This window comes from Harpia harpyja, chromosome 14, assembly GCF_026419915.1.
Source record: "Harpia harpyja isolate bHarHar1 chromosome 14, bHarHar1 primary haplotype, whole genome shotgun sequence".
Lineage (NCBI taxonomy): Eukaryota > Metazoa > Chordata > Aves > Accipitriformes > Accipitridae > Harpia > Harpia harpyja.
Window position 1 is genome coordinate 31,715,887 of NC_068953.1, and position 24,419 is coordinate 31,740,305.

The following is a 24,419-nucleotide window of genomic DNA, read 5'->3' on the forward strand; positions in this document are numbered from 1 at the left end:
TGGCTGCCCTGCCTCGTGCCGCCCCTTCCGGGCTCGCGCGCTCCCCGCCCTTCCTCCTTCGCCAGCCGCCGGCGACCCCGCTGCTGTCGCCGGGCTCCCGCCCCGCCCGCGGGTTCCCCGCCCCGCCTCGCCAGCCCCGCCCTCGCGGCGCTCCCCCGCCCCGGGCCCCGCTGTGACCCGCGGCCGCTTCTCCCTCCCGCCTACGCGTCGCCGGCGGGGCGGAGTCGTCGCCGCTGTTATGGCGTCTCGGGCGCTGTCGGCGAAGGATCGGCCGCCGCAGCACCAATAGAGAGCGAAGGAGCCGGGCGGCCGGTGAGCGCCGGGCATGGAGAGCCTGGCGCAACCCCTGCCGCCTCCGGGCTCGCTGAAGAGGGGTGGCGGGGGCGCCGCCGGCAGCCAGCTCCTCCTGGAAGAGGCGGCGGCAGGCGAGGGCGGCTGCAGGGACGGGCCCGCGGCGGCCGAGGAGGGCGGCGGGCGGCGCAGCCCTTCCCCTCAGCCGGCCCCCGCTCCCGCCGCGGCCCCTCAGACGGCGTCTCCCTCGCGGGCCGCGGACGGCGCGGGGCTGGCGGTGCCGGAGAGCCCCGGAGCGGCGCCCGTCTCGGAGAGCGGTCCCGCGGGGGCCGGCTCCGGGAGCAGCGGGGCTCCCAGCCCCCCGGGGGAGGAGTCCCGGAGCCTGGACTCGCTGGAGTCCTTCTCCAACCTGCACTCCTGCTGCCCGAGCAGCTCCGAGCTCAACAGCGACGCCGAGGAGGCGGTGGTGGCGGGGGCCTCCTCGGGGGGCCCGGCCCCGGAGCCTGAAGGGGATAGGCCGGCGGCGGGCTCCCAGCTCCTTTCGGCCTCCAAGGAGCGCTTCCCGGGCCAGTCGGTCTATCACATCAAGTGGGTCCGCTGGAAGGCGGAGAACACGCCCGTCATCACTCAGAACGAGAACGGACCCTGCCCGTTGCTGGCCATCATGAACGTGCTGCTCCTGGCTTGGAAGGTACGTACCGTGTGTGCGGGCGCGCCGGGACGCCTGCCGCCGCCATGGCGGGTGCGCGCTGGGCCGGGCGGGCGGGCGGTGCCGCTCGGGCAGCGCGGTGACCTGGAAACGCCGGCCTCGTCGGGGCTAACGAGGCGTTCCGTGTAGTGCCGAAAGCGTTCGGGGGGCACCTGTGCCAAAACCACGCTAACGCGCCGCCGGGAGTTTGTGCTGATTGAGTCAACAACGTTATCAAGAAAGCTGGAGAGGGACTTTTTACAAGGGCGTGTAGTGATAGGACAAGGGGTGACGCCTTTAAACTGAAGGAGGGTAGATTTAGGTTCGATACAAGGAAGAAGTTCTTCACTGTGAGGGTGGTGAAACGCTGGAACAGGTTGCCCGGAGAGGCTGTGGATGCCCCATCCCTGGAAGTGTTCAAGGCCAGGTTGGATGGGGCTTTGAGCAACCTGGTCTGGTGGAAGGTGTCCCTGCCCGCGGCAGGGGGGTTGGAACTAGATGATCTTTAAAAGTCCCTTCCAACCCAAACTGGTTTGTGATTCTATCAAGAAAGACACAGACTTGTTTCTGCTGTTAAGCACATATCTCACATAGAGAACTTGGAAAATAAATAATGGCTTGCAGTCTATTGCCAATGCACTACTTAGATGCTGCTGTCATATATAGATTTACTTTGCCGTTGCCTTAAAATAGAAATCAAAATCTAGATGATGCCTTATTAAACTGAGCGATATATGGTTTGCAGATGTGTGCAGGTCTCTAGTAAATAAACATTACTATTTATAGCACTGAAAACATAGACAGTATTTGGGGAAAATAGGTTAGTTTTGTATAATGAAGTGTATGCAGAATTCTTCAAAATACAGATTTGTACAAGTAACTGCCTGAAAAATAGGGATACGTTTGTACAGTTATGCAGGTTAGATTGTATTTAAATGAACGAGTAAATCAGATCGTGATCAAGTACAGCTTTGAGGCCTGGAAGTTCTTGTGTTCTAATAGCCATCATGGATATGGACTTCCTGTAGTCTTGAAATAATTACTTTTAACTTTTAAGCAGTAAAATGTAAGGCATAAGGTAATTATTAACACTTATATGTGAAAGGAATATCTGTTGGAGAAGAGCTAAGAAGTTGGGTGCATTGCAAAATGAGGAGGAGGGAGTACTTCTCAAGAAATGCTGGCAATTCAGCCGGAAAAGACTGGTGAGCTGACAGAATGGAGTCATAGAATAGGAAAGCTTTATGGGAATAGTTTTTATGTTGCAGTATCAAGGGGAAGAAATTTGGTATTGGATGAGTAGAAGGTTGTTCACAGGTATAACAGGTGACATAGAAAAAGGTCAAAGTGGAAATAATATTATAAGAAGAAATTTGTTTAGAGGAAGGTAACTTTCCAGAAGATTAATAATTTTGAGTTGTAGTTTCTGTACATTTTCCTGAGCAGAAGAGCTCATACATCAGGAGGAAAGCTGTGGGTACAGTGATGTAGATATTTAGCCATCCGTGAAAGCAGTACGGGGAAGTTGTGCGTGACTTTAAGGTGTTGCCTTACGTAGGTTCTGCCATCCTCAAGAGGGTGTGAGGGTTGTCTTAGACTTCAGTATTTAACGAATGCTTTCTGTGCTCCCTCTTTAACATCTAGGGGTGAGTGGAGGGTCTTGCAGAACTTATTCCTTATCATTCTGTGTGGCTGTGTTTTAAAAGAAACGGCTAGTTACAGGATTTTCCTTTTTAACCCTTCATTTAATGAAAGCATATAAAGGGGACAGCACTGCTTCTGTTGTTTGCATTTAAGTTTTTGGAGGTTTTGTTCCTTGGCATTCTTCCTCTGCCTCCTTAAATATGATTGCTTTCTTCTGCTGTTCTCCATCCAGAATTTTAACTGACATTCTGCTTTGATCAAATATTACATTAGTGAGAATTAAGGTGATACCTAATTTTATAAATAGGTGAAAATCAAAACACCTCTTGGGAGTGCCCTACCGTTTCTTATTGCTGGAATTACAGGAAGGGTTTTTTATAATTTTGTCTGTTTATGTGAAACCTCAGCAGAATTTACATGAGTTGCAGACAGGCAACTAAAATGGTGAAACTGCCATCACATGACTTATTATTTATATGCTTGAGGGTTTTCCTGTTAGTTGGTTGTATATTGCCCCTGCTTATATTTAATTTTCCTAATTAGTGCCTCTCCAAATTAGCCTTTCTTTTCCCCAGTTTATAGTCAAGAACCATGTTGGCATTATTTGGAGTGGCAAGCTTATTGGCAGCTCATCTGTACGTCACTGCCAGTAGCTAGCTACATACCAAGGCTGAGGATGGACATCCACATTCTTCTCACTTCTCCTGAACCAAGATGAATGCTAGATTGGGTCAGGTAATTATAATTTCGGAACAAGGAAGCACACCAAGAGGTGAAAATACATGAAAGCAAAGCAAGAATACTATAGTATATGTTAGGTGAAAAGAAGCTATGTGGGGGTGGGGGGAAAAAGGAGTGAGGAGGAGATGAGGGGGGAAATAAAATCACAACAGAGAATAAGAAGGTAAACAGTTAAGCTTTGGGCTCTCCTCCCTGTATCAGCCACCGACTTTTCCTTCTTGGAACTCTATCCTGACAAGGTTGAGAGTTTCGGTCATCCTGTAGGTAGGTATGGTCTCAAATAACTTCAGATAATACACGCAAGTCCTCAAAGTTGAGAAACAACAGTTACAATACTAGTTTCCATGAACGCTTCCCTTTGCATGGCCAGTTACATGCTTCCGTTATTCCAGAATGGGAGTGATAACCTTGAGATCCAGTACTATGTATCAGCTGTGCTTGTGCAGCAGTGAAAGTTGAATTCACATAATTGTTTGTGACAAGTGGCACATAATCAATTTGCTTAAAACCAGAATCTTTATTTACTGCTTAGTAATATGTGGGAGGCCTTCAGAGGGTATGTAGGCCATAATCACAGAAATGTTTATGCCTGAAAACTCAGATTATCATTTGGATATATGAAGGAGAACTCACTTTTTCAGTTATTTCAGCTCCTCAAAATGCAAGCTGCTTACCCCCCCACTAGAGTATCGTTTTAAATATACTAACAGTTTTGTGACCTTCTGTTTGTATGTCCCAGTTGTCCTCATTCAAAACGTGTTTTTTTGAGATACCCATCACCGAGTAAAGAGAGACTATAGGTAGTTTGTTAACTTGCTTAAAGGATTGCAATAACAAGACTTAAGATGTACTGTACCTTAGGTAAGCGTGCCGTATACTTGAAATGTTTCTTCCTAGTTATGAAGATCTTGTTCATTAATGGAGCAAGATTCTTCTCTGTTCCTAGTCATCATTCAGTTTTTATTATGCCTTTTGGAGGTATTTTTGATACTAGAGTTAAGATCTTTATTAAGGAATACAGGTACAAAGAAAAATAATTGATTGTTTTAGTGTTGCACGTGTATGTTCTCATATGTGAGATACTGGTTTGGCAGTGCTTGGATTTTTGGAAATTCTGAAGTAGTAGCACCCACTGGGACTGCTCAAATTCCTTTTTGACAGTACCAGATTTTGGAACTAAACTTGCGATAAAACTGCTACCTCTCTTTATCCACTACTTTCAAAGGAGCCTGGACATACAACTTTGAGGTGGCAGATTGTAGAACCTGTACTTTTAAATGTTACAATTATGAAATTGCTTTTCTTTTGAAGTGTTTTCGCAGACTGCCTATATAAGCTTAACTTGCAGTTTAGCCTTTAGGAGATAGTGCTGAGGAGTTCTGCTTACAGAAGTGTTTTTCTAAGTAAAAAGAAAACAAAAGCAATATGATACCAACTTGAAAAAGTAACTGTTATGCAAAACTGTGGTAACTGTTTAGGCTTCCATGATGGAAATGAAAGCAGAAGTAGAGTATTGAAACAAACATTTTAAAATGCATGTACAAGCATGGGTTGTCTCTTCTGATGCAGAGTAGCGTAGGACACTGTCTTTCAGCTTGTTTAAATCTGAAGACTGCTCAGTTTTTCCTCAGACCTGTGGCTCATTATGTAGTTAAGCTTAGCAATGCAAAGCTTGCTTTTCCAAGTACTTTTTGTGACCTTTGTTAGGCGTAGTTCATGCACCACTTTCTGATAACTTCTGGCATTGCATTAAACTGCAGTTTTGGGGGGGGTAGCCCTTCTCAGGATGTACTCCATGGCAATCATCAGATGCTAAAAGCTGAGTAAGGGTGCCATGCAATTCTGCTCTGTGTTTCTTAGGTAGGATGTGATGTCACGTAGCCGAAGAACTCTGTGAACCTTAATGCATTGCACAGAAATTGCATATCTGAAATGTCCAGGGAACAGAGAAACAAATTGTTTTGGAACATAAGTGTAAGGGAAAACATAATGTAATACAAATATAAATAATATTGTCTTGAGAAGTGAGTGCATATGGAATATCTTGTCCTTACAGCTTTTTGTGTAGGAAAATAATCCCAGTAGTGTATTTGACAGTGTCTTTAAAAGTTTTGTCTTTCACAGTCCTCTCACGGAATGGAAGGTTTTGGGACCTGTGTTCCCTACATGCCTAGTTCTTCTAAAATTTCAGTAACTTTTAGAACTGTATGAGTTACCTATTTAGGTGATTGTAACAATTATGTAAGTAAATGTTATATAACCGTTTATGCTTAGATGTATCCAAATTGAGGTGCAGAGAAGAGGTAGAGTAAAAAATTTCTAGTTAGAAATTTTTAGTTTTAATTTCTCAAAAAAATGGCCCTTTTTCAGAGGAGCTGAGTACGGTATGCTCCCGCTGATATCTATTTGATTTGTTGGAGTCTGCAGTGGTAGTGCCTGGTCTGAGGTCTGGCATTGGCCCTTTACACGTGGTCTGCTTGTTCTTGTTACTGAGCTAAAACCTCCTGATGGCCAGCATTTGCACAGATTGCTCAGATGAACTTGCTCAGCCTCCAAAGGTGAGTTGCCGGTGAGCTTCTGATGAATGCTCAGCAGAGGCCTTGGCAGCCTTCCTCCCTGCATCTGTGGGATGAGTTGAGCTTACAAATCAGTAGGCTGGTAGCTGTGCATTTTCCAGAACAGGAAGCCTGCTTTGAGGGACTGGAGGAATCCTGGTTGGGGGGGGGAGATGTTAAGGTTATTGGGTGGCAGCACGTATTACCAGTCTATCGTGTGGTAAGTCTGTGAAGCTGTTCCTGCAAGGCAAGAGGTACGTATTTGCAAGGAGTGTTAATTTTTTGACAAGGCAGCTTAAAGCTACCCTTACCTCTTCCAGAATACTGAATTCAGGGGAGTTGCATATTTTAGCTAAACATGTTCTGAGACTATAAATAATAAGGCATTAGAAATTTGTGTGGTCCCTTTCTAAATGCATAGTATTTTTGGAAGTGTTAGCTTCTATGCCGGACTATATCACTTAAATTTTTTTTTTTAAGCCCTTCTGAAGAGTGGGAGAATACAATGGAAAATATTTAAAATTAGTTTTATGTAGTTTTCCATTTTGTAGTCTAATGCATAGAAACTGTATAAGTTGTAGTAGACAAACTGTTCAATGTGAAAATTTGTTTACCAGTCTTGTCTTTTAATTACAAAGGTGGCTCACCTGTACCTCACATCATAGTTGGGTGAGAAAGATTTAGTTTCCCTCTGCTGAATGGGGGAAATTAATAGTAGCTAGAGTTAAGAAGAGAGATCAGGGTGAAAGACCAGGAAACTGCAATAGAGGGGTACAGAAAATGGGTGGGAGTTGAGGGAACATGTTGTTCCTAAAATGTAAAATTAATGTAAAATCTAGCAACTAAGCATTGAGCCCTATTGAGAAAACTTGTCCCTCAAAATAATAGATTGTTCTCGACAGCGACAGCTTTCACTACTATTGCTTACATTGGTTTTTTTCTGTTGATTTATGTGGAGAATGACTGTGGTTCTGTATGATTTTTCTCTCTTCCTTAAGTTTTTAAGGTGTTTTTCTTTCCTGTTTCCTGTAGCTTAAGTGCCTGCAATGAAGCTCTGAACAGTTAGTCACGTTCTCTCTATACCCTTAAGTCAGCTCTGTTCAGAAGTACTTATGACTGTGTTGGAACCCCATTAGCCCACTTCAAAGGTGTCATCAAGGTCCCACAAAACATGCTAGCCCTAAAATTATGCCGTGAAGTAATCCCTTAACTTTGTTTAGCATTCAATTAAGCAGTTCATTTTGAGATTTAGCTTGTTAAAATATCTGACTAAGAGAGGTTCTGCAGATACAAGTAAAACTGCTTTGGTTCTGCAGTAAAAAAAAGATAGTGCTTAGCATTACAGTTGTGAGGGGGAATTCAGATTGTTAACCAATGATACAAATAATATCTCCTTCAATCCATAAAGTCTGAAACATTAATACGTTTATGCCCTGAGTACGTAGAGCTCAAATATAGGTAACCCATGTAATTGTGCTTTATAGCCGCCGTTTGTAGCACAGGCATACTTCTAGATTCCCAAATGTGGTGCAGAGCAGAAACCCCCAAGCAATGCTGGCTGAGCTGATATGAATGGTTTTAAATAAATAATAAGAGCTAGCTTTAGTCATGAAAGAATCATTGCAGTAGTCCTGCTAATAGTTGAGGGAGCAATGCTGATTTTCCTTCATGCTGTACTGTACACATCTGTAGTCCCTGAACCACTTCAGGCATAGCTAGTGTTAAGTAATTCTGTTCTATGCTGTTATGTCGATATGCCTCAGGAGCTGTAATGAACCAGACCCAACTCAGGGGTGTACACAGCTAATGTTTGCTAAGGCTTGAATGCTGCCAATTCAGAACTGGAAGTTTAAGAATCAGCTTTTTGAACCTGTAGTCCTGTTATTTACTTGGCACAATATATTATATCTATGTGAATACTCAGTATGAATATTATGAACAGGATCAAAGACTATGAAAACCTTTAGCCTATTAAGTACTAGTGAAACTTAGAGGAGTTTTAGGAAGAGGTTAAGAAATTTTCTAAGTTACAGCCAGTTGCCACTCATTTAAAAGATGTTTTCAGAAATTCATGTGCTGCTTGTTTAATTCGTATAACTTTTTTTTTTGTAAGCAGAACTAATTAAGCCTTCTTTCTTATGAAATTATGCTTCGCTAACAATTTATACTTTGATTCCCTTCCTTGCCCAGATCCCAGTACTGTCACCTTCTTTCTATGTCTACCATCTGTGGGTTGATCAATGTGTGGCATATATCGTGTGGCCAATTCTGACCTAATTATGGGCGTATTTCTTAGCCAGTGTATAACTAACAAGGCCCTATTAACTTGGGTCTCTTTCTTCTTCCAAATTTAATGAAACTTCTTGTAAATCTATATCTTTAATACATTTGCCTTTTGTCAAATATTATTAAAATTGGTGGTGGGAATAGATTTAGTCCAATCACACCTTATTTTCTCTGGAAAGTTATTAAAATAGCTTAGTTTTCAGATTGGGAAGGAAACCCTCTCCATCACCATGTGAACAGTGTAGTGTGTTGCTATACTGTATTTTTGAGTTTGGGATGCTGCATCAAAGGCTTTTTATGTATTGCTCTTGGCTTTCTACTTCGTCTTTCCTCTCCACAACCAGCAAAGTAGTTGGAGCCTATTAAATCTTAAGCATGAGTTAACAATCTCACATCATGTCTGTCTTTCTGTGTCAAGGAGAATGGTGATCAGTGTTGAGGAACATGATTAAAAAATTCCTAATAAAATAAATACCAGCCTTTCTAGACTTTCAGTGGTAAGATGCTGAAGAGAGATAGGATAAGAAGATTAAAAACTGAAGAGAAAACTTAAAAACCAACAAAAAAACCCAAACCACCCCAAACCCTAGAAAAATAAAATTCATATTTATGCAGAGAAAAATTGAGCACAATACAGTTAAAGACAATATCCTCCTGTGGTATTCCTTCAGATTGCCAGAAGCATGCCTTTGTATGTGTTTGTGCTTTGGCTGTTATTGCAGGGGGATATGTAAATTAAAGTGTGCAACCAAAACATTTACCCAGGATGCTGGATGGAGGAGATGAATATGTAAGAAGCTTTTGGCTCTGGCTGCTGCCAAGGTGGTTGGTTTTAGCAGCTGACAATGACAGGAAAAGGTCAGGGGAGAGGGGAACAGAAGCTTCACCACTGAGTTCTGTGTGTCCAGTCTCTTCTGTATGGAGTTAAACCAAACCCTTGAAACACGAGCAGGGGATGAGAGGCTGGGAGGTAATTTCCTTGTACCTGCATGAGTCTTGGCTTCCCTGTCGCAGCAGCTGCTGCCACCAGATTGTCTACAGCCTGTCTGTGTGCAGGAACCTTTTGAGTTAAGACTCAGTTAAGACTTACGATGAAGGCAGGGAGTCAAAGACTTTCCTGAATAAGGTGAAGTTTTCTTAACCAAGTGTGGCTACAGTTCCCAGTCTGTTATCCTGGGTGCTTGCAGGTGAGCTACTGCAGTGAGTGGTGTGAACTCCTGTGAAGTCACGAGGGATGCTGGTGAAATTTTTTAGTGGGAATAGGGAGCACTATGCAGAGAGCTGCGAGTGAGAGGAAGTACTGTGTTTGTGTGGTTCGTCTAAAAACCAAAATGCCTTTTTTCATTTCTTCTTGTAGCTGTTACTTAGTAGAGGTCCTGGGAAGGTTCTTGGTCCCAGTATGCTAATGCTCTTATAAATTGTTGAGGCAAATGTGATCAGAAGACTTCAGTCCAGAAATACCTTACTGATACTTTCTACACTGTAGCATTTTGACATTTTAAAGAGAATATACTTTTATGTTCACAGATTAAGCTGCCACCCATGATGGAAATCATAACGGCTGAACAGCTGATGGAATACTTAGGTTAGTAATTACAATAAATGGTTTTCAATTATATATTATACTTACTAGTGAATAGTAATATAGGAGGACTGTTGCATTTATTTACTATTTTATTCAGCTTTACTTGAATGCACGCTTCAAGAAGACTACTTATGGTTTTCAGTTACTCATGCTTTTCCTTAATTGCTTTTAGAAGTTTTCTGTACTGCTTTCCTAAGTGGTTAGTCTAGTGATGCGGTTGGTATGGCTTAGTACACCAACACATTGGTAGATTTAAACTTACTCATCGTCTCTTACAGTGTTCTTCTATTATAGCTGACAGAATGCAGTAAGTCGACTGTGCCTTTAATTGTCTGTAGTAACTCTAATCCTTGGTAGTATGACCCAATTAAAATAACAGGAAGAATCAATTAAGTTGTCACAGTGATTGAGGTCTCATTTGCAGGCACTCCTCTGTTATCAGATTCAGCGTTCAGCAAAACTGCAGCTGTTTCCATCTGACAAGTCTGTAACTTCAATAGCCCGGAATGATCCAGGTGTTAAATGTGCAGTTGCAATAGTACTTAAGCTATGTGCACCACAGTTCTTTCCCTTTGTAGCCTAACAAATATAAAATGTTTGAGCTTACAGACTAGCTTTGATTTTTCTTAAGCAGGAGAGAAAAACAACTTACTATATTTTCTTTCTTTTTGCTTTTAAAGAATGTAGCTTGTTCTTTTCAAAAGCATATCGCTGAATCTTTCAGTTGAAGAAAAAAGTTAATTACTTAATTTCAAAAAAATAAGTCTTAAGAAATCTCGCTGCCTGTGTCTAAACATTTCTTCTGATTGTATTAATAGAATAATACTGTCTGAAGTCACCGCACAATCCCAGTTGGCTAAATGTGTGTATTCTTTCTTGAAGGCATATATTAGCTTCTGGAATTATCTTATTAAATTGAATAACAAAATTACCTGCTCAAATTATTTAGGATCCTATTCAGTCAACAGGATTAGCAATTGCCAAATGGTTCTTCTACAGCTTAATAAAAAAAGAAATGCCTTTCAACTACTTTGAACAATCTTAGCTTAAAAGGTTTATAAATTAGGAAACCTGTAATGATATTTTCCTTTGAGTAGAAACATATTTTTTAGGAATGGAGCAAGGGAATAAATATGAAAACTGTTGAAATAAAATCTGAAAAATTTGGGAGAGGCAGTTTATGGATACTAGTCACTAAAAGTGTTACAAATCTTGAACTGCAGTGTATTGAGTAACTGATTAATTATTACCTTTGTGTTGTAGACACAGACGGGAGTACAAGCCTTTCAGAATTATTGGTGTATGGGAACGTATGCCAAAATAGTCATAGTATCAGCCAGGATAAGTGGTTGCCTTTTTACATTGTTACGCAGTTACATATCTTACTGTGAACAGTTTGACCTTTTTATATTTTTAAGTTGAGGCACAGAGGGAGGTAAATTTCTGAGTAATTAAGAGATTGGTATGATACCCCAAGAGATTATGAAATGCTGCTTTAGTAACAATGTTGGCGATTTGAATTTTATTTCTTAATATGATCTTACTATGTTTCTTATATTTTACTCCATAATTATAATTCAGGTTATAAAACAATGCAAACTCATTAATTTGATAGAAAACTTCGATGGTGGTATTTATGATCAGCTTCAGTCAGAAGTGTTTATAGAAACATTGAAGCTTTGAGTGTGGAATAAACTTAATTTTATTTTTGCTTTTTTTAGGAGACTATATTCTTGATGCAAAACCTAAAGAGATATCTGAAATTCAGCGTCTAAATTATGAGCAGGTAAGGAGCTGCTCCTAAAATACAATTGCTTATGTCTGAAGGAACTAAAACTTTTTTTCTCACCTAAGGTTTATCATCTTGTTAAAAACCAGAAGCATACAAAACATTGTTTGTAGTTAGTTTTTCGTTTTTTTCTAGACTTGATATAGAGTATTATTTATAAATACTTCAGGTATCTATTAACACAAGAAATGATTTTTTTTTTAAATTTTTTTTTTTTTGCCTGCAATGAGTGTAATGAAAGAATTTCGGTTTTACGGAGGAATTATAACATGGAAGTAGAGACTGAAGTATATACCAGGGTGGTTGCTCTTTGAAGTCTTCTGTTATGCATCCTTCAGTGTGCTCTGTTCTGTGATGCCTGCTAGACTTTCTCTGAGGATATAAGCTGAGCCAGAGAGAGATTTCTGTTCTTAAGTCGCGATGGACAAAGAGACGTTGATTCTCTATTATGAAAGGCAATATTATTTGCACTGACCACTATTTTTATGTTACCAGAGAAGTCTTTCTATGTTAAAAATACTGCTATTAATTTAAAAAAAATATTGAGGTAGTATATATTATCTTTGAGCAAATTTTTTAAGCTCTGTCTGTGGTCACAGCTGGTTTTTTGATTACTCATGGAAAAGTGATTTGAATTTATTATAGGTTTTAGGTTTCAAGCTAGTTCTATTTATTAGATCTTCTTTTCTTGTTCTTATTCAGTGTTGAAAACCAAATCAAGTATCTTGGAATACTTGAAATTAGAATGAAGATTGAATGTGGATTCTTTTAATAACAACAATAATAATCCAAAATATGACTTGTATCAAATTATATTAATTATTTTTGTAATAACAAAATTAGCTATATTTTTTCCACACAATTCTGTGCTGTGGAAGATTATAGCTATAATCAACTTACAGGAGGGTGATGAAAACTATATACCTGGTGAAAGTGTAACCTCTATGGCTTTCTTGTGCTCAAATACATGGGTTTACTATGTAAATGTCACAATCATTTTCCTTAAATATTTAACTGTACAATTTTAAAGAAACATTCTGTTCTAGGAATTTTCTAAACGTACTTGTAGATGCATGAATGATATTGTGCGAGAGGGGAAAAGAAACTAGGACTAGTTAGGCAACTGAGTCTTACAAAATTATGACATTTCAGAAGCATTGGAACTAAGTCTTGGTGTTAATCATAATTTTGTGTTTATCTTGTCACACAGTTAATATTCTTTGCCTAAAACAATATGTTTTCTTCTTATGCAAGAAATTCAAGTAAATTTTTCGGACAACTGCATTTCTAATGCTTGATTTTAGTATAATGTCAACATCACGACAAGATATTCATTTCAGCTATGACTTTTCACCATACTTGAGGGATTTAATTAAGTATTTGAATGAAAGTTGGATTAAAAAAAAAAAAAAGCACAAGTTCTAATGCACAAACTTAAGAACATGTTGCCCAGGGAGGTTGTGGTGTCTCCATCCTTGTTGATATTCAAAAGCTGTCTAGACATGGTCCTGGGCAACTGGCTCTAGGTGGCCCTGCTTGAGAAGCGGGGATGGACCAGATGACTTCCAGAGGTCCCTTCCAGGCTCAGCTGTTCTGTAAATCCTTGCTTATTTGCATTCATTTTTTCAGAAGCTTGTCACTTTGAAGGTGTGGAAATAGCTAAAATAGAAATGATACTGTTCAAATGGTAGTGAGAAACTTCTGCAGTTTTCTGGACAGTTTGATGTATTCCTGTTTTTTTACAAAGTAAACATTACAAAATAAATACAACTGATATCTGTAGATGTATGATCTGAATTTGTGGATGGCTAGTGCTGAATTGCTATAGGCTTTCTTCCTATTCATTTAGCAGAGTATGAGTATAGCATTATTTCTTCCAAAACACCTATGATAGGTTTTTATACTTGATATCTGGTCCATACCAATGAAGTGCACTTCTTAAGTAAGGTGGTTTGGTGTGCTATTGTAATGATAAAAACTTTAAAAAAAAAAAAAAATCTGAGCCAGATCTTGAGAATTACTTACAAATTTTGCTAAATTCTCAAATCTTGTGACAGCAAAATTTTCAAAAGGATGAAGCAACCTGTAGTAAAGTAGTGAGAGCTGTTACCTTCCTGGTAATAGAAACTTTACACAACAGTGCAGTTAAAGGGCTAAAAGCAGTAAAACTCTCTCATTCATAGCAACCACTCTCAAGGGCAGATACTGGATAATGATCATGAGAGTGTTTTATAGCTATGCTTTATCAAGTAGTTGATAAGCTTGTCTGTGTAAGCTTCAACCCTTCTGAGAGCTTTCCAGGTTTCAATCTGCTTAGTAACAAGGAAGTATGTCTGTTTATAAACTTACTTCAGGAGTTTTCAGAAGTTGCATCTAAGCTGAAATTACTCAAAGTAGGAACAAGCTTATTGTTCTACTGTCATTTTATTAAGAAAAAACCAAAAGGACATTTAAACTTGCATACCAGTAAGAGTAGCAGCTTAATTCCATTGGCTAAAATGCTGACGTTGGTGAACATGAAATTTTTGCGATGTGCCTTAATGAAACCATGCTGTTGCATGTGTAGTGTTGTGCAAAGATCTGTAGTTGAGGCTATTTTACGTATATATGGCTGCTTACACAATTTTTATATACAAGGTTTATTCTAGATTTCTGTTGCATGCTGAGAGATGTCTAAAACTTCTTCCAAGATCTAGGTAACTTTCATCTTTCCAACAGATGCAAAACTGTGCTTAGAATTGGATCATGAAGCATTGAGTGATGTAGCTACTTCACGTAGCATGTTTACTTAGTGAGTGTTGTATGTTTTAATTGGTATATTCTTTACAATACCAAGTTACAAGATGCATAGACCGATTTTTTTAAACTGACTTCTTAAAAATACTAAGGTCTGCTTTATGTTCTAATATACAGGCTTGTGTTGGCATTCTGCTCTATCTATTAATGTGTGCACTAATGTGCTGCAGAAGTGAATGTTGAAGTTAGTGTATTGGTTATGTTATTGGTTAAGGGATCCAGTTATTTGTGGTTTTCCTGCATTTCAGCAAGTTGCTTTTGATTTGATAAAATAACACTATGTACCCCACTTATGCTTTGCTGGCCTACCTAGGTCTTTAATAGTTTTCTTATTATTCATTCTTTATAGTCAATCATCCTTATTACCAGTTTTTTGTCTTCCCTTATTGATTCTATTAATTGTGATTCTTGCTATTAACTGTCTTATCATTAAAAGAAGACAACACAGAGGCAACTGTCACTAATGATCAGTGGTTTTAATCTGTGAATCTTTTCTGTCTCCATCTTCTTTCCATTCTGTATTTCTGGTTTTTGTCATGTTTTTTTCCCCATTGTTGCAATCCTGAATTCCTCTTAAGCAACAGAATATTGCAAAACTAAACCAAAAAAAAACCCCCAACAAAAAAACAAATGAAAAAGCACCTCAGTTTCCCTGAATCTTTTGCAAATACTGCAAATTCTTTCTGATTATACTCCTTGTGGACTCTTCTTACTTGGTGGAAAATTCTTTTTCCTGCATGTCAGGAAACTTACTTGTCGGTTCAAAGGAACTGTCTCACAAAGCACTTTTTCTTTGGCTCATCTTTGCTTTGTGTGACTGGATCTTCATAACTTGATAATTCCCCTTACGATTCCACAGTTGGGATCACAACTGTAATAAGTGCTACTTTCATGACTTGTTTCCACAGTAGAATCTACAGGCCATTTAAAGGTATGCCCAAAATAAGACAGCAAAACTTTTTTTATGGAACAACAAAAAAATCAGATTCTTCATTGTTGTTCACCACTTTTAAGGACTGAACTGCCAAATTAGAGTTAACAAGTAGATCTGTTTGTTTTGTTCCTTCATTGTGTGGTGGCAAGTACTTCAGCCTGACTCATGAGGCAGGACTTAAAAGGGGAGAAGAAACCTCAAGAGAGTCCCTTAGAGATTCCCTTACAATCCAGTTCTTGCAAACATCTGGCTTGTGGCTATGGGAAATAGAGCTAAAAGAAATAGGAGCTGCCTAAAAGCAGCTTACGAATGTAGAAAAAGAAACAGATACAGCTGATTGGAGGGGGAGTTCTTATTCTGCAGATGTCTTCTGGCACAATGAGAATGAATAATGTGAATATGCATTGAAACAGTTGTTTAGCTAATTTCCCCTTTTGTAATTTTTTTTTTTAATGTTGACCTGATGAGTACTAAACGATGAAGGCTTACAAGAGTAACCACCAAGCGTACAAAGCTCTATTTAGTCATCTGTTGGTTTTTTTTTTTTCTTTCTGCTGTCAGAATATGAGTGATGCAATGGCGATTCTACATAAGTTACAGACAGGTCTGGATGTCAACGTGAAGTTTACAGGTGTACGAGTATTTGAATACACACCTGAATGCATAGTGTTTGATCTTCTTGATATCCCCTTGTACCATGGATGGTTAGTGGACCCTCAGGTAACTTTTTTTTTTTTTTTTTTTTCAATAATTCAAACAGAATACAAGTTATTCTGAATTTTATTGGGGGGAGGGGAGATGTTGCAGAATTTTAACTGGAGTCAATAATAATAATTATGGCAATGGGTTTTTTAGTCAGAAAAAATGGATTTCCTTCAGAGAGGAGTGAATACAGGCTATACGTGTTTTTTAGTGTAGTAACTTTGCAGAGACTAGGTCTATAGCCAAACTAACTTTCAAAACCTTCTATGCTGAATTAATGACTATGTAAATGAGAATTGTTGTTCCGAGGGAGGTAGGAAGCTGCCAGATACGGTGTCCCAGTCGTCGTTTTTGAAAGCTCGTTAGAGAACACTTGGAAGGAATGCAAGGTTACTTTCCTCCTTTCTTCTGATTTACTAGTCGCTGCTTTTGAGAACTGAGGATGTTAGAACCAATTAGAGAGAACTGCATCTTTAACAAACATATAATTTATTTTTAATGATATTATTTAATAAACAGTAAACTGGTACTGTTTATTTAGGGGGAAACTGGTGAGTTTGGCTGGAATAATTTGCCTCAGATTTTTTCTTTTTATGCCTTGTTCATGAAAGTTGCTGTTCTCTTATTCTGCTGCCCAACTGAGACAACTGATGCCCCATTCTCTCCTCCATCCGCTTAAGCAACAGCTTTTGAAGTTAAGCATTAACTTCAGGATTTAAAATGGGATCTGAGACAGCAAAATGTGTAACAGTCTGGGCTAAAACTTTTTGGCCTAGCATTTTTAGGGGGATAATGTCCTCTCTTTGTTGAAACTCTTCTTATTTTCTTATGAATAATTGCCTTAGGCTTACAGTTGTGTTCTCTTCTTCACAAAGGCTAAGTTCTCTGTTCTGTATGCTGTTCCTTCCTGCTACAGGTTGCTGACATAGTAAAAGCAGTTGGTAACTGCAGTTACAATCAGCTAGTGGAGAAGATAATTTCTTGTAAACAGTCAGACAACAGTGAACTGGTTAGTGAAGGTGGGTAACTTTTTTCTATGCTTTATCAAAGTATCTACCCTCTCAAATCTTAGTTACATACTTGTATGTGGGTCTCGGCATGTAGAGATAGAAGTGTGAAGAGCTGCATTCTGTCTGCTGAACTTCTTTCCCTGGGCAGGCAGACAGCACTGTGCTTGTCTTCTAAACTTCCCTGATGCAATTTCCAAACCCAAGGATCAGCTTCATTCTCTTGATCTATTAAATATACTTTTTAAAAAGCTGGAGAGAACTTCCTTTTATGAAAAGGCATTATGGGCAGCATTCAGATTTCAACTTGGCTATTGGTATTATCTCCTATAGTTAGAATATGAATTATATACCACCTGATCACAAGGAAAAAATCAGTAATATTAGAAGCAGATATAGCATTTCTGAACATGAGAGAGTTATCTACAATGCTGAGTTTTAGAACTTTCAACTCATTTTCCCCTCTCTGAATGCATTCCCTTAGATTTGTGGCAATATGGGGGCATCTTAGTAGGGAGGAGATGGGAAAAATATTACCATTGTAAACAGGTTTTATATATTAGGAAGTATGTAATAGACACACATAACAGTATATATTGCTTTTGTAGGATTTGTAGCTGAGCAATTTCTAAATAACACAGCTACACAGTTGACATACCATGGACTCTGTGAGTTGACTTCAGCTGTCCAGGAGGGAGAGCTTTGTGTGTTCTTCAGGAACAACCATTTTAGCACCATGACCAAATACAAGGTATATTCAACATTTTTGGCTTTACTGTTGTGGTTTGCATTCTCATTTCAAAGCAAATCTTGTTTTTCCCTGTCTTGAAATAGAAATAAATTCCAGTTTCTTGTTATATGTAAGTACAGCTTTGAAATAGAAATAAATTCCAGTTTCTTGTTATATGTAAGTACAGCTTTGAAATAGAAATAAATTCCAGTTTCTTGTTATATGTAAGTACAGCTTTGAAATAGAAATAAATTCCAGTTTCTTGTTATATGTAAGTACAGCTTATGGTGAATGTAAGCAAATGTTACTTGTGAATTATTGATTACAGTGTTTTAGATATCAGGATCTATTATCACTTTAAATCTTATTGTAGCTTTTCCCTTTATGCTCAGTTTGCTCCCTGTGTTAACTCCCTTTCTTACATAGCTTAAATTTACTTGTGGTTTGTGATTGGCAATGATAAGGTTAATGAATTTATTTAATTTCTTGTTTCTGAGGATATAGAACTTTGCTTTACGTTTGGGCCAGTAGATGAATAGCTCCATCATGGTGTTCAAAATACGAAACATTTGAAGAAGTTGAGATGAGCTACAATGTTGGTTTCCTTTGTTAGGGAAGAGATTTTTTTTTTTTTTTTTTTTAATCTGAAACTGGGGAAGTGAAATGGTGAGAATTGTGAAAGGAGTATTCCAGGATACAAAAAGCAAGTGACAACTTGGTTAATGCTTCTGGGCCTCCTTCCTCTGTGGAATGGAGAATCTGGCTTGGCAAGTTTACAGTCTTTGTTCTAATATAACTTTGCCTATACTAAGATGATAGTGTATTTTTATATATCTGACTTGGGTAGAAATGGGCACAGTCAAATTGTCTCCTAAGATTTAATCATTCCCATCTCTTTAGTGATAAATGTGAATATTTTGAAGTAAACTTTTCATTGGCTTGCAGTGTCAAATCATCCTTAGGTTTAGACATTCTCTCAAACATACATATGAGTTTTTACCTTTGTGTAGAACTCTTCTAATTATATTTTGGTTATCTGTTATTTAATAAGACTTTAATTTCATGTACACTTGCATTTATGAATAATGGTAATAAATGCAAAAAAGGGGGTGTGTAACATACAAAAACATTAAGGAACCACTGTTTTTGCCATCTATTATATGGTAATGTCATATACCTCATGTGAATGACACTAACTTCCTTTTGGCAGTACTAATCCTTTTTTTTCTCTCTCTGCTAATCTTAACTGTCAATGCTTATCTTTGGCATTTTGAATAAATACTCATAAGCTGAGCTAAAGCTCTGAATAGTCCTGATAAATAATGATTAACTCTACAAACAGGTAACACGTTTGGTTTTCTAACAGCTTCTTAGAGTACATCTAAGATTTGTTTTAAATCTATGTACAATGATATTCTCTTAAAGCAGTAGGACAGGTAAAAGGATCTTTCTCTGCCCTTCATTAAAAAAAAAAAAAGGTGCTATGGAATATATCTGTTTATGGTCAAAACTATAATTGTTATATTTCCTGATGAAGTTAATTTAGGTCACAATTGTAAGAGGTGTAGTTTTGTTTCTCTCCATTTTTCTAAATTTAGCTTGTGCAATAGTTGGTAGTGGTTTGTCATGTAAGCCTGTACATTGTTTTATGGTTGCTTTCATTATGGGGAAAAAAAGACACCCAACCTCAAAACAATGTGGTGTTAAAAAGAAAATACTAAGCAGAAGTACAGATGTACTTTCTGGGTACAGATGGTACCTAGAAGCACAGGAAACCTTTTTTACTTTGTTTACAGGATATTCCAGATAAAATATTTAAATCCTCCTGGAAATAATATGGGTTTGTGCTATTACTAAAACTTTTAAAATATAAAATATTCTTTGCATTAAATACAGTCGAGTATCACTTTGACCTTGTGAATTATAAATACAGAATTTTGTTTGTAGAATGTGGACTGTTTGTTGTCTTCTGCAGCCCAGTATTTAGATTAAAGGCCAAAACCTGGTGTGTGTTTGTCAGTGCTTTTATCAGCTTCATACTTGTAAACATACACTTCTCAGTTGAGATCCTTTTTCCTTAAAGAAATACAATGCAATACTTCAATGAGTTCAATATCCTTAACCAATATTAATAATACAGAACAGGTCAAGGCAGTGAGTACAAATCTGTGTCTGAATTTTAACTGTAAGAACTAAAGTCCAAGTCCTAAGAAATACTGACTTAAAATATTTGAAGAATAGTATTATTTGTTAGTTGTGTATTTAAGCTTTACTGCTTCTAAGTCACTATGGCTTTAATCTTGTCCTTTTTGACAAGTCTTAGACTTCTGAAATGCTAAGTTTTGGAATATGGGCCATCATTCTTATGTTTCATAGTCATTATGGTGACCTCACTTGCAGCTAGTGTTCAATTTCTGTGTTATCTACAGGCTTTTAGTTCCTGGGGTTGTCACTTCTAAACAGGGTTCTTCATTTTGCCTTGGTTTTCTGGTGACTGGTACATTACAGAATTTGAGATATCAAGAAAGTGTTGTAATAAAACCAGAAATTCTTTATTTTGTATTTTTAAAAGTCAGCAGTAATCCTTCTGTCTGTTTCTAACCTACCTAGCTATTTGCAATAGCTATATAACTAGGTATTCTTTCATATCAAGGAAGTCTGAAATAGGCTTGACTTGGGCTTTTAGCCAAGATTAGCTGTCCAAAAATTTTTGGACCTCCAGTATACTCATATGAGTGCCACATGCATTGTTGTCACAAGATTTGAGATTTTTCAACTGTTTTACTCTTTCCTTTTACTAAGTTTAATGCTAACTCTGCAGATTTTTAATGGAGTTTCTTTTACTTCATGGTTTGAGCAGTAGTCAGCAGTAGCTGGACTGTGGAGAAAAGTCCCTCACTTAGGAAAACCGAAGACAATATATGCCAAAGAAAATTAAGGTGTAGAACTTTTAGGGCAAAAACTATGCAATTTGTTTGTCTTTCTCGAATACTGCCCGTCCCTCTTCCCCCTCCAAACCAATATATGGAAACACACAAACAAAACAGTTATGAAGTTAAACGAAAGGGAATTATAATAAAAGTTATGTACATGTAATAAAACTTGTGTCTTTTTTTAAACATTTATACTTTGAATGATTAGCAAGAATTTATAATGAAAAGCCCTTAAGTACATTAGGCTGTTTAAGTATTATTCTAATGAAGCTAATACTTAAACTTTTATTCGGAAGCTTTCATGTACAGCGGATACAGCAACTTATGCGCTGGGGATGTTTCTTAAGTTCAGTAGGGTTTTTTGGGGCCAATATTTTAGTGGAAGGACTTGGATTTCAGTATATTTCAAAGAAAGTAGAATGTAGGTTGATCTTAACTGCACTTACTGGAGGAAAGAAAAAAAAAAAAACCCAGATCGCTAAGCTTTTTCAAAGGAAATGCAGAAACCTGTTCCAGGTTCTTTTATATGCTTATCTTTTATAGAATTGGCTTTAGAATTGAGGAGCAGGTGTGAGTAATTTAAGAAAAAGAAATACTTGGTGATATTGAAATAATTCAAAGCAAAATTCATAAATTGGAGACATCTTAAAGTTCAATATATTAGTTTTTCTAATAAAACAGATGAACCCACATAGCCTTAATTCTGCTCTATATTGGTGCCATGTAACAGTCTTATGATTGTGATTGAGTCATTTTTAATATTTGTGGTGCTTGGTTGAACAGATTTATTTTTTTAAGTTGTATTAGAGTTCTTTCCACATCCCATCTGGTAAGTTTGTTTTAGAGATAATAGATATTTTCTCTTTTAAAATATATTATATATGCATTTATCTGTCATTCCTTAATAAGGGATAATCTTGTGGATATTTTAGAGCAGAAATGGGAGACGTGGAGACTGGTAATATCCTTTGTGCTTATAATTTGAACTTCCTGTTTAAGTCTTTATTACAAAGCATTTGCAGGGAAGATTTACTAACACTGACAACACTTTACCCAATTACACTGAATTTAGAGTGGCTTTCCACTGTCAGATCAAAGGATCTTTACCTTGCTTTTGGATTGCTTATTTTAGAGGGCTGTTTTATTGAAATGAGAATTAGGTGAAAGTGTGAATAAACAGTGCAGTATTCTGAATTCCTGTATCTTAGCTTTGAAAATTTTTTTTCATAGGCTGCTGTTACAAGGTGTTGCATAGTGGCAAGAACTCTTTGGAAACATTGGGTATACTAGTGCCCAACTAGTATGATTGTTAGGCTGGTTAATCTACTCATGCTTCCTTTTGTGTCCAGTGTCTCTATTGATTCCAAGATATTCTTTATTTTTTTGCGTGGATAGTAAAGGAATTTGTAAGGAAGGGAACTGGAGTGACTCCTCACAAATGTGGCTTTCCTTTTAATATTATTTTTTTATTGTTACTAAATTAACAATAATGTGGGTGGGTTGTTTGTTTTGGTTTTTTTACTCTTTTAAGTGCGTCTTGCAAGATCAGAAATAGAATGGTTATGAACATACAGCAACATTATGAATACCTGGTGTAGATTAGGGAGGTATCAGTGCCATTATATACTGTAGGCAAAAGCTTATTAACAGTATCTCCTAGCACATATTTAAAAGGCATTTCTACACCGGTTATGAGGATGCAGATAATACTTTGGGCCTTGAGCTGGATAATAATAGGTGAGAAGTTGTATTAGAACGCTTTTTAAAATGTTTATTATTTTAAAAAGAGTATTTGACTTGTGAACAAGGGAAAAAAAGCAAAAGGGGGAAAACTGTTTTTAGTTCACTGTCACTGTATTTGAAAATATTTGTTACTGTTTTGAAATATTCCAGTTCAATTTAGTATATGGACACTTCTAAAAAGTTAATCTTCAGGCAGGTAACTATTGTGCCATTTTTACGTATCTTCCAGATTCCAGGCTCAGGGAGTAAGAGTTAAACGGAAAGGGCTCATTCAATAATAACTTTTTCCGTTTTTGATACAGCATTCACTTTAAAATTGTGGAAGTTGACGAGTAAAGTAACAATAATAGAAGAATGGTGACAGTGCATTTTTTCAGAAATTACTATGAAAAGTTTTGAAGTAATCTTCTTCTGAAGACTTCAGTGTTGTTAAAGCTGCTGAGTTGATATAATGTAATTGTAAAGATTCACAGGTTGCATTTCAGAATAGAACAGTCTAGCAGTTCAATTATAATTTGTTTACTCAGTTATATTATTTAGTGTAGTCTTGAATAATTAATAGTTTACTATTCCTCTTCTGAAACTTGAAATTTGCATAATATATTGTAATTTCTGATCTGAAAAAACTTTTGAGTATTACGATCATGTTTATGTTTATAGAAAAATTATGTAACATTTTAAAAAATTTCATTATCACATATAAAAGAAAAGCAAGTATGGCAATTCTGTCGTATTAGACATCTGTTGAAGTATGGTGAGTGTTAGTTAATAATTGCAGTTCGGTTATCAGATTTTTAATCTCTTTCACTGTTACTTGTCCATTTGCTGGAGTAATCATTTATTCTACTTCCTGTCCCTTTAATTGCCTATTAATGTCTTGGCTCATGTGATTATACAGTAGTAATTTTCAGCAGTTAAAGATGTGATTTGTTTTTTTTTTTTTTTTTTGCCTTTGCTTTGCATTACACAGATAATAATACATCACATGATAATTCCCTAGATCAAGGAAAAACAGGACTGTAAAGAGGGGATCAGTTTGGTAAGAATATCTTAGTTCAGTTGGAACATTTTTCCCACTGATGTGACTGTAATACAATCTTATTTTCTTTACTGAAAAGACACCTGTTTCGATTTTTAAGTATGTGTGTTGCAGTTATGTTTTCTAGTTGATAAATGTTGGGTTTCTGTTTCAGAACTCAACACAGACTTTTCTTCAAATACAAAGTATATTTCATAGCAATAATTGTGCTTTTTCCTTGGGCATTTAAGATGATGTCTGAGTTTGGCATAGTAGAGGCAGTGTATGTAACTTCTTAAACATGTTTAAGTATTTTTCCATTTCTTAATAAGTGTACAGTTTTTATTCTGAGGGTTATTCTGTTGAACCAAATGGTGTATAATTTAAAAAAAACCAACACCTTAATTTTCTCTTAACAGTTAAAACATTCAGATAGATTAGACTAATCTCAAAATAATAGCACTCATTCACATCAACATTAAACACCTTTATAAAAACCAAGGAGTCTGATCCAGAAGTCCAAGAGAACATTTACATAGACTTCAAAGGTTAAGGCTTAAAATGTTTGTCTTTACTGTATGAAGCTATTGGACAGGTGTTTGGTTTTCCTTTTCAGTTTTCTAAATTGCTGGAAACTTGGTAATTGGCATCAGAACAAATAGTTTAAAAGCATTAATTGTAATTACTTAATCTGGTCATGAAATTAACCCAGGAAAGGAGGTCTTGTAACCAGGAACACCAGCTGCAGCCTACATCTGTTTGCATTTCAGGAAGGTTTGGGGGTTTTTTGTGCAAACAAGAAGAGCTTATTCTTCAGGAGAATAATCTTGCTTTTATCCTTGGCTTTATTTAAGCTTTTTATATGTGAAACTATAAAATCTGGGCATTGGTCTACAATATCTAGATATTGATTCTTTGGATAAATAATTATTCCTAACTTTATTGTAGGCACAGTTTACCTGAACAGTTACGCACTT

General features: G+C 37.5%; 1 protein-coding gene across 2 annotated transcripts in view; it reads left to right on the forward strand.

Annotated features, from left to right (window-relative positions):
• The first annotated feature begins 134 nt into the window (after positions 1 to 134).
• MINDY2 (MINDY lysine 48 deubiquitinase 2) overlaps positions 135 to 24,419 on the forward strand; it is a 34,648-nt gene continuing 10,363 nt past the window's right edge. Inside the window, exons 1-6 of one of the 2 annotated variants that reach the window (XM_052807354.1) lie at positions 135 to 982; positions 9,733 to 9,790; positions 11,512 to 11,576; positions 15,871 to 16,029; positions 16,928 to 17,030; positions 17,627 to 17,769. In XM_052807354.1, coding sequence (XP_052663314.1) covers positions 326 to 982; positions 9,733 to 9,790; positions 11,512 to 11,576; positions 15,871 to 16,029; positions 16,928 to 17,030; positions 17,627 to 17,769 — 1,185 coding nt within the window. In that variant the 5' untranslated portion in view covers positions 135 to 325. The remainder of the gene's footprint in view (positions 983 to 9,732; positions 9,791 to 11,511; positions 11,577 to 15,870; positions 16,030 to 16,927; positions 17,031 to 17,626; positions 17,770 to 24,419) is intronic. The other variant, XM_052807353.1, reaches the window with a different exon arrangement.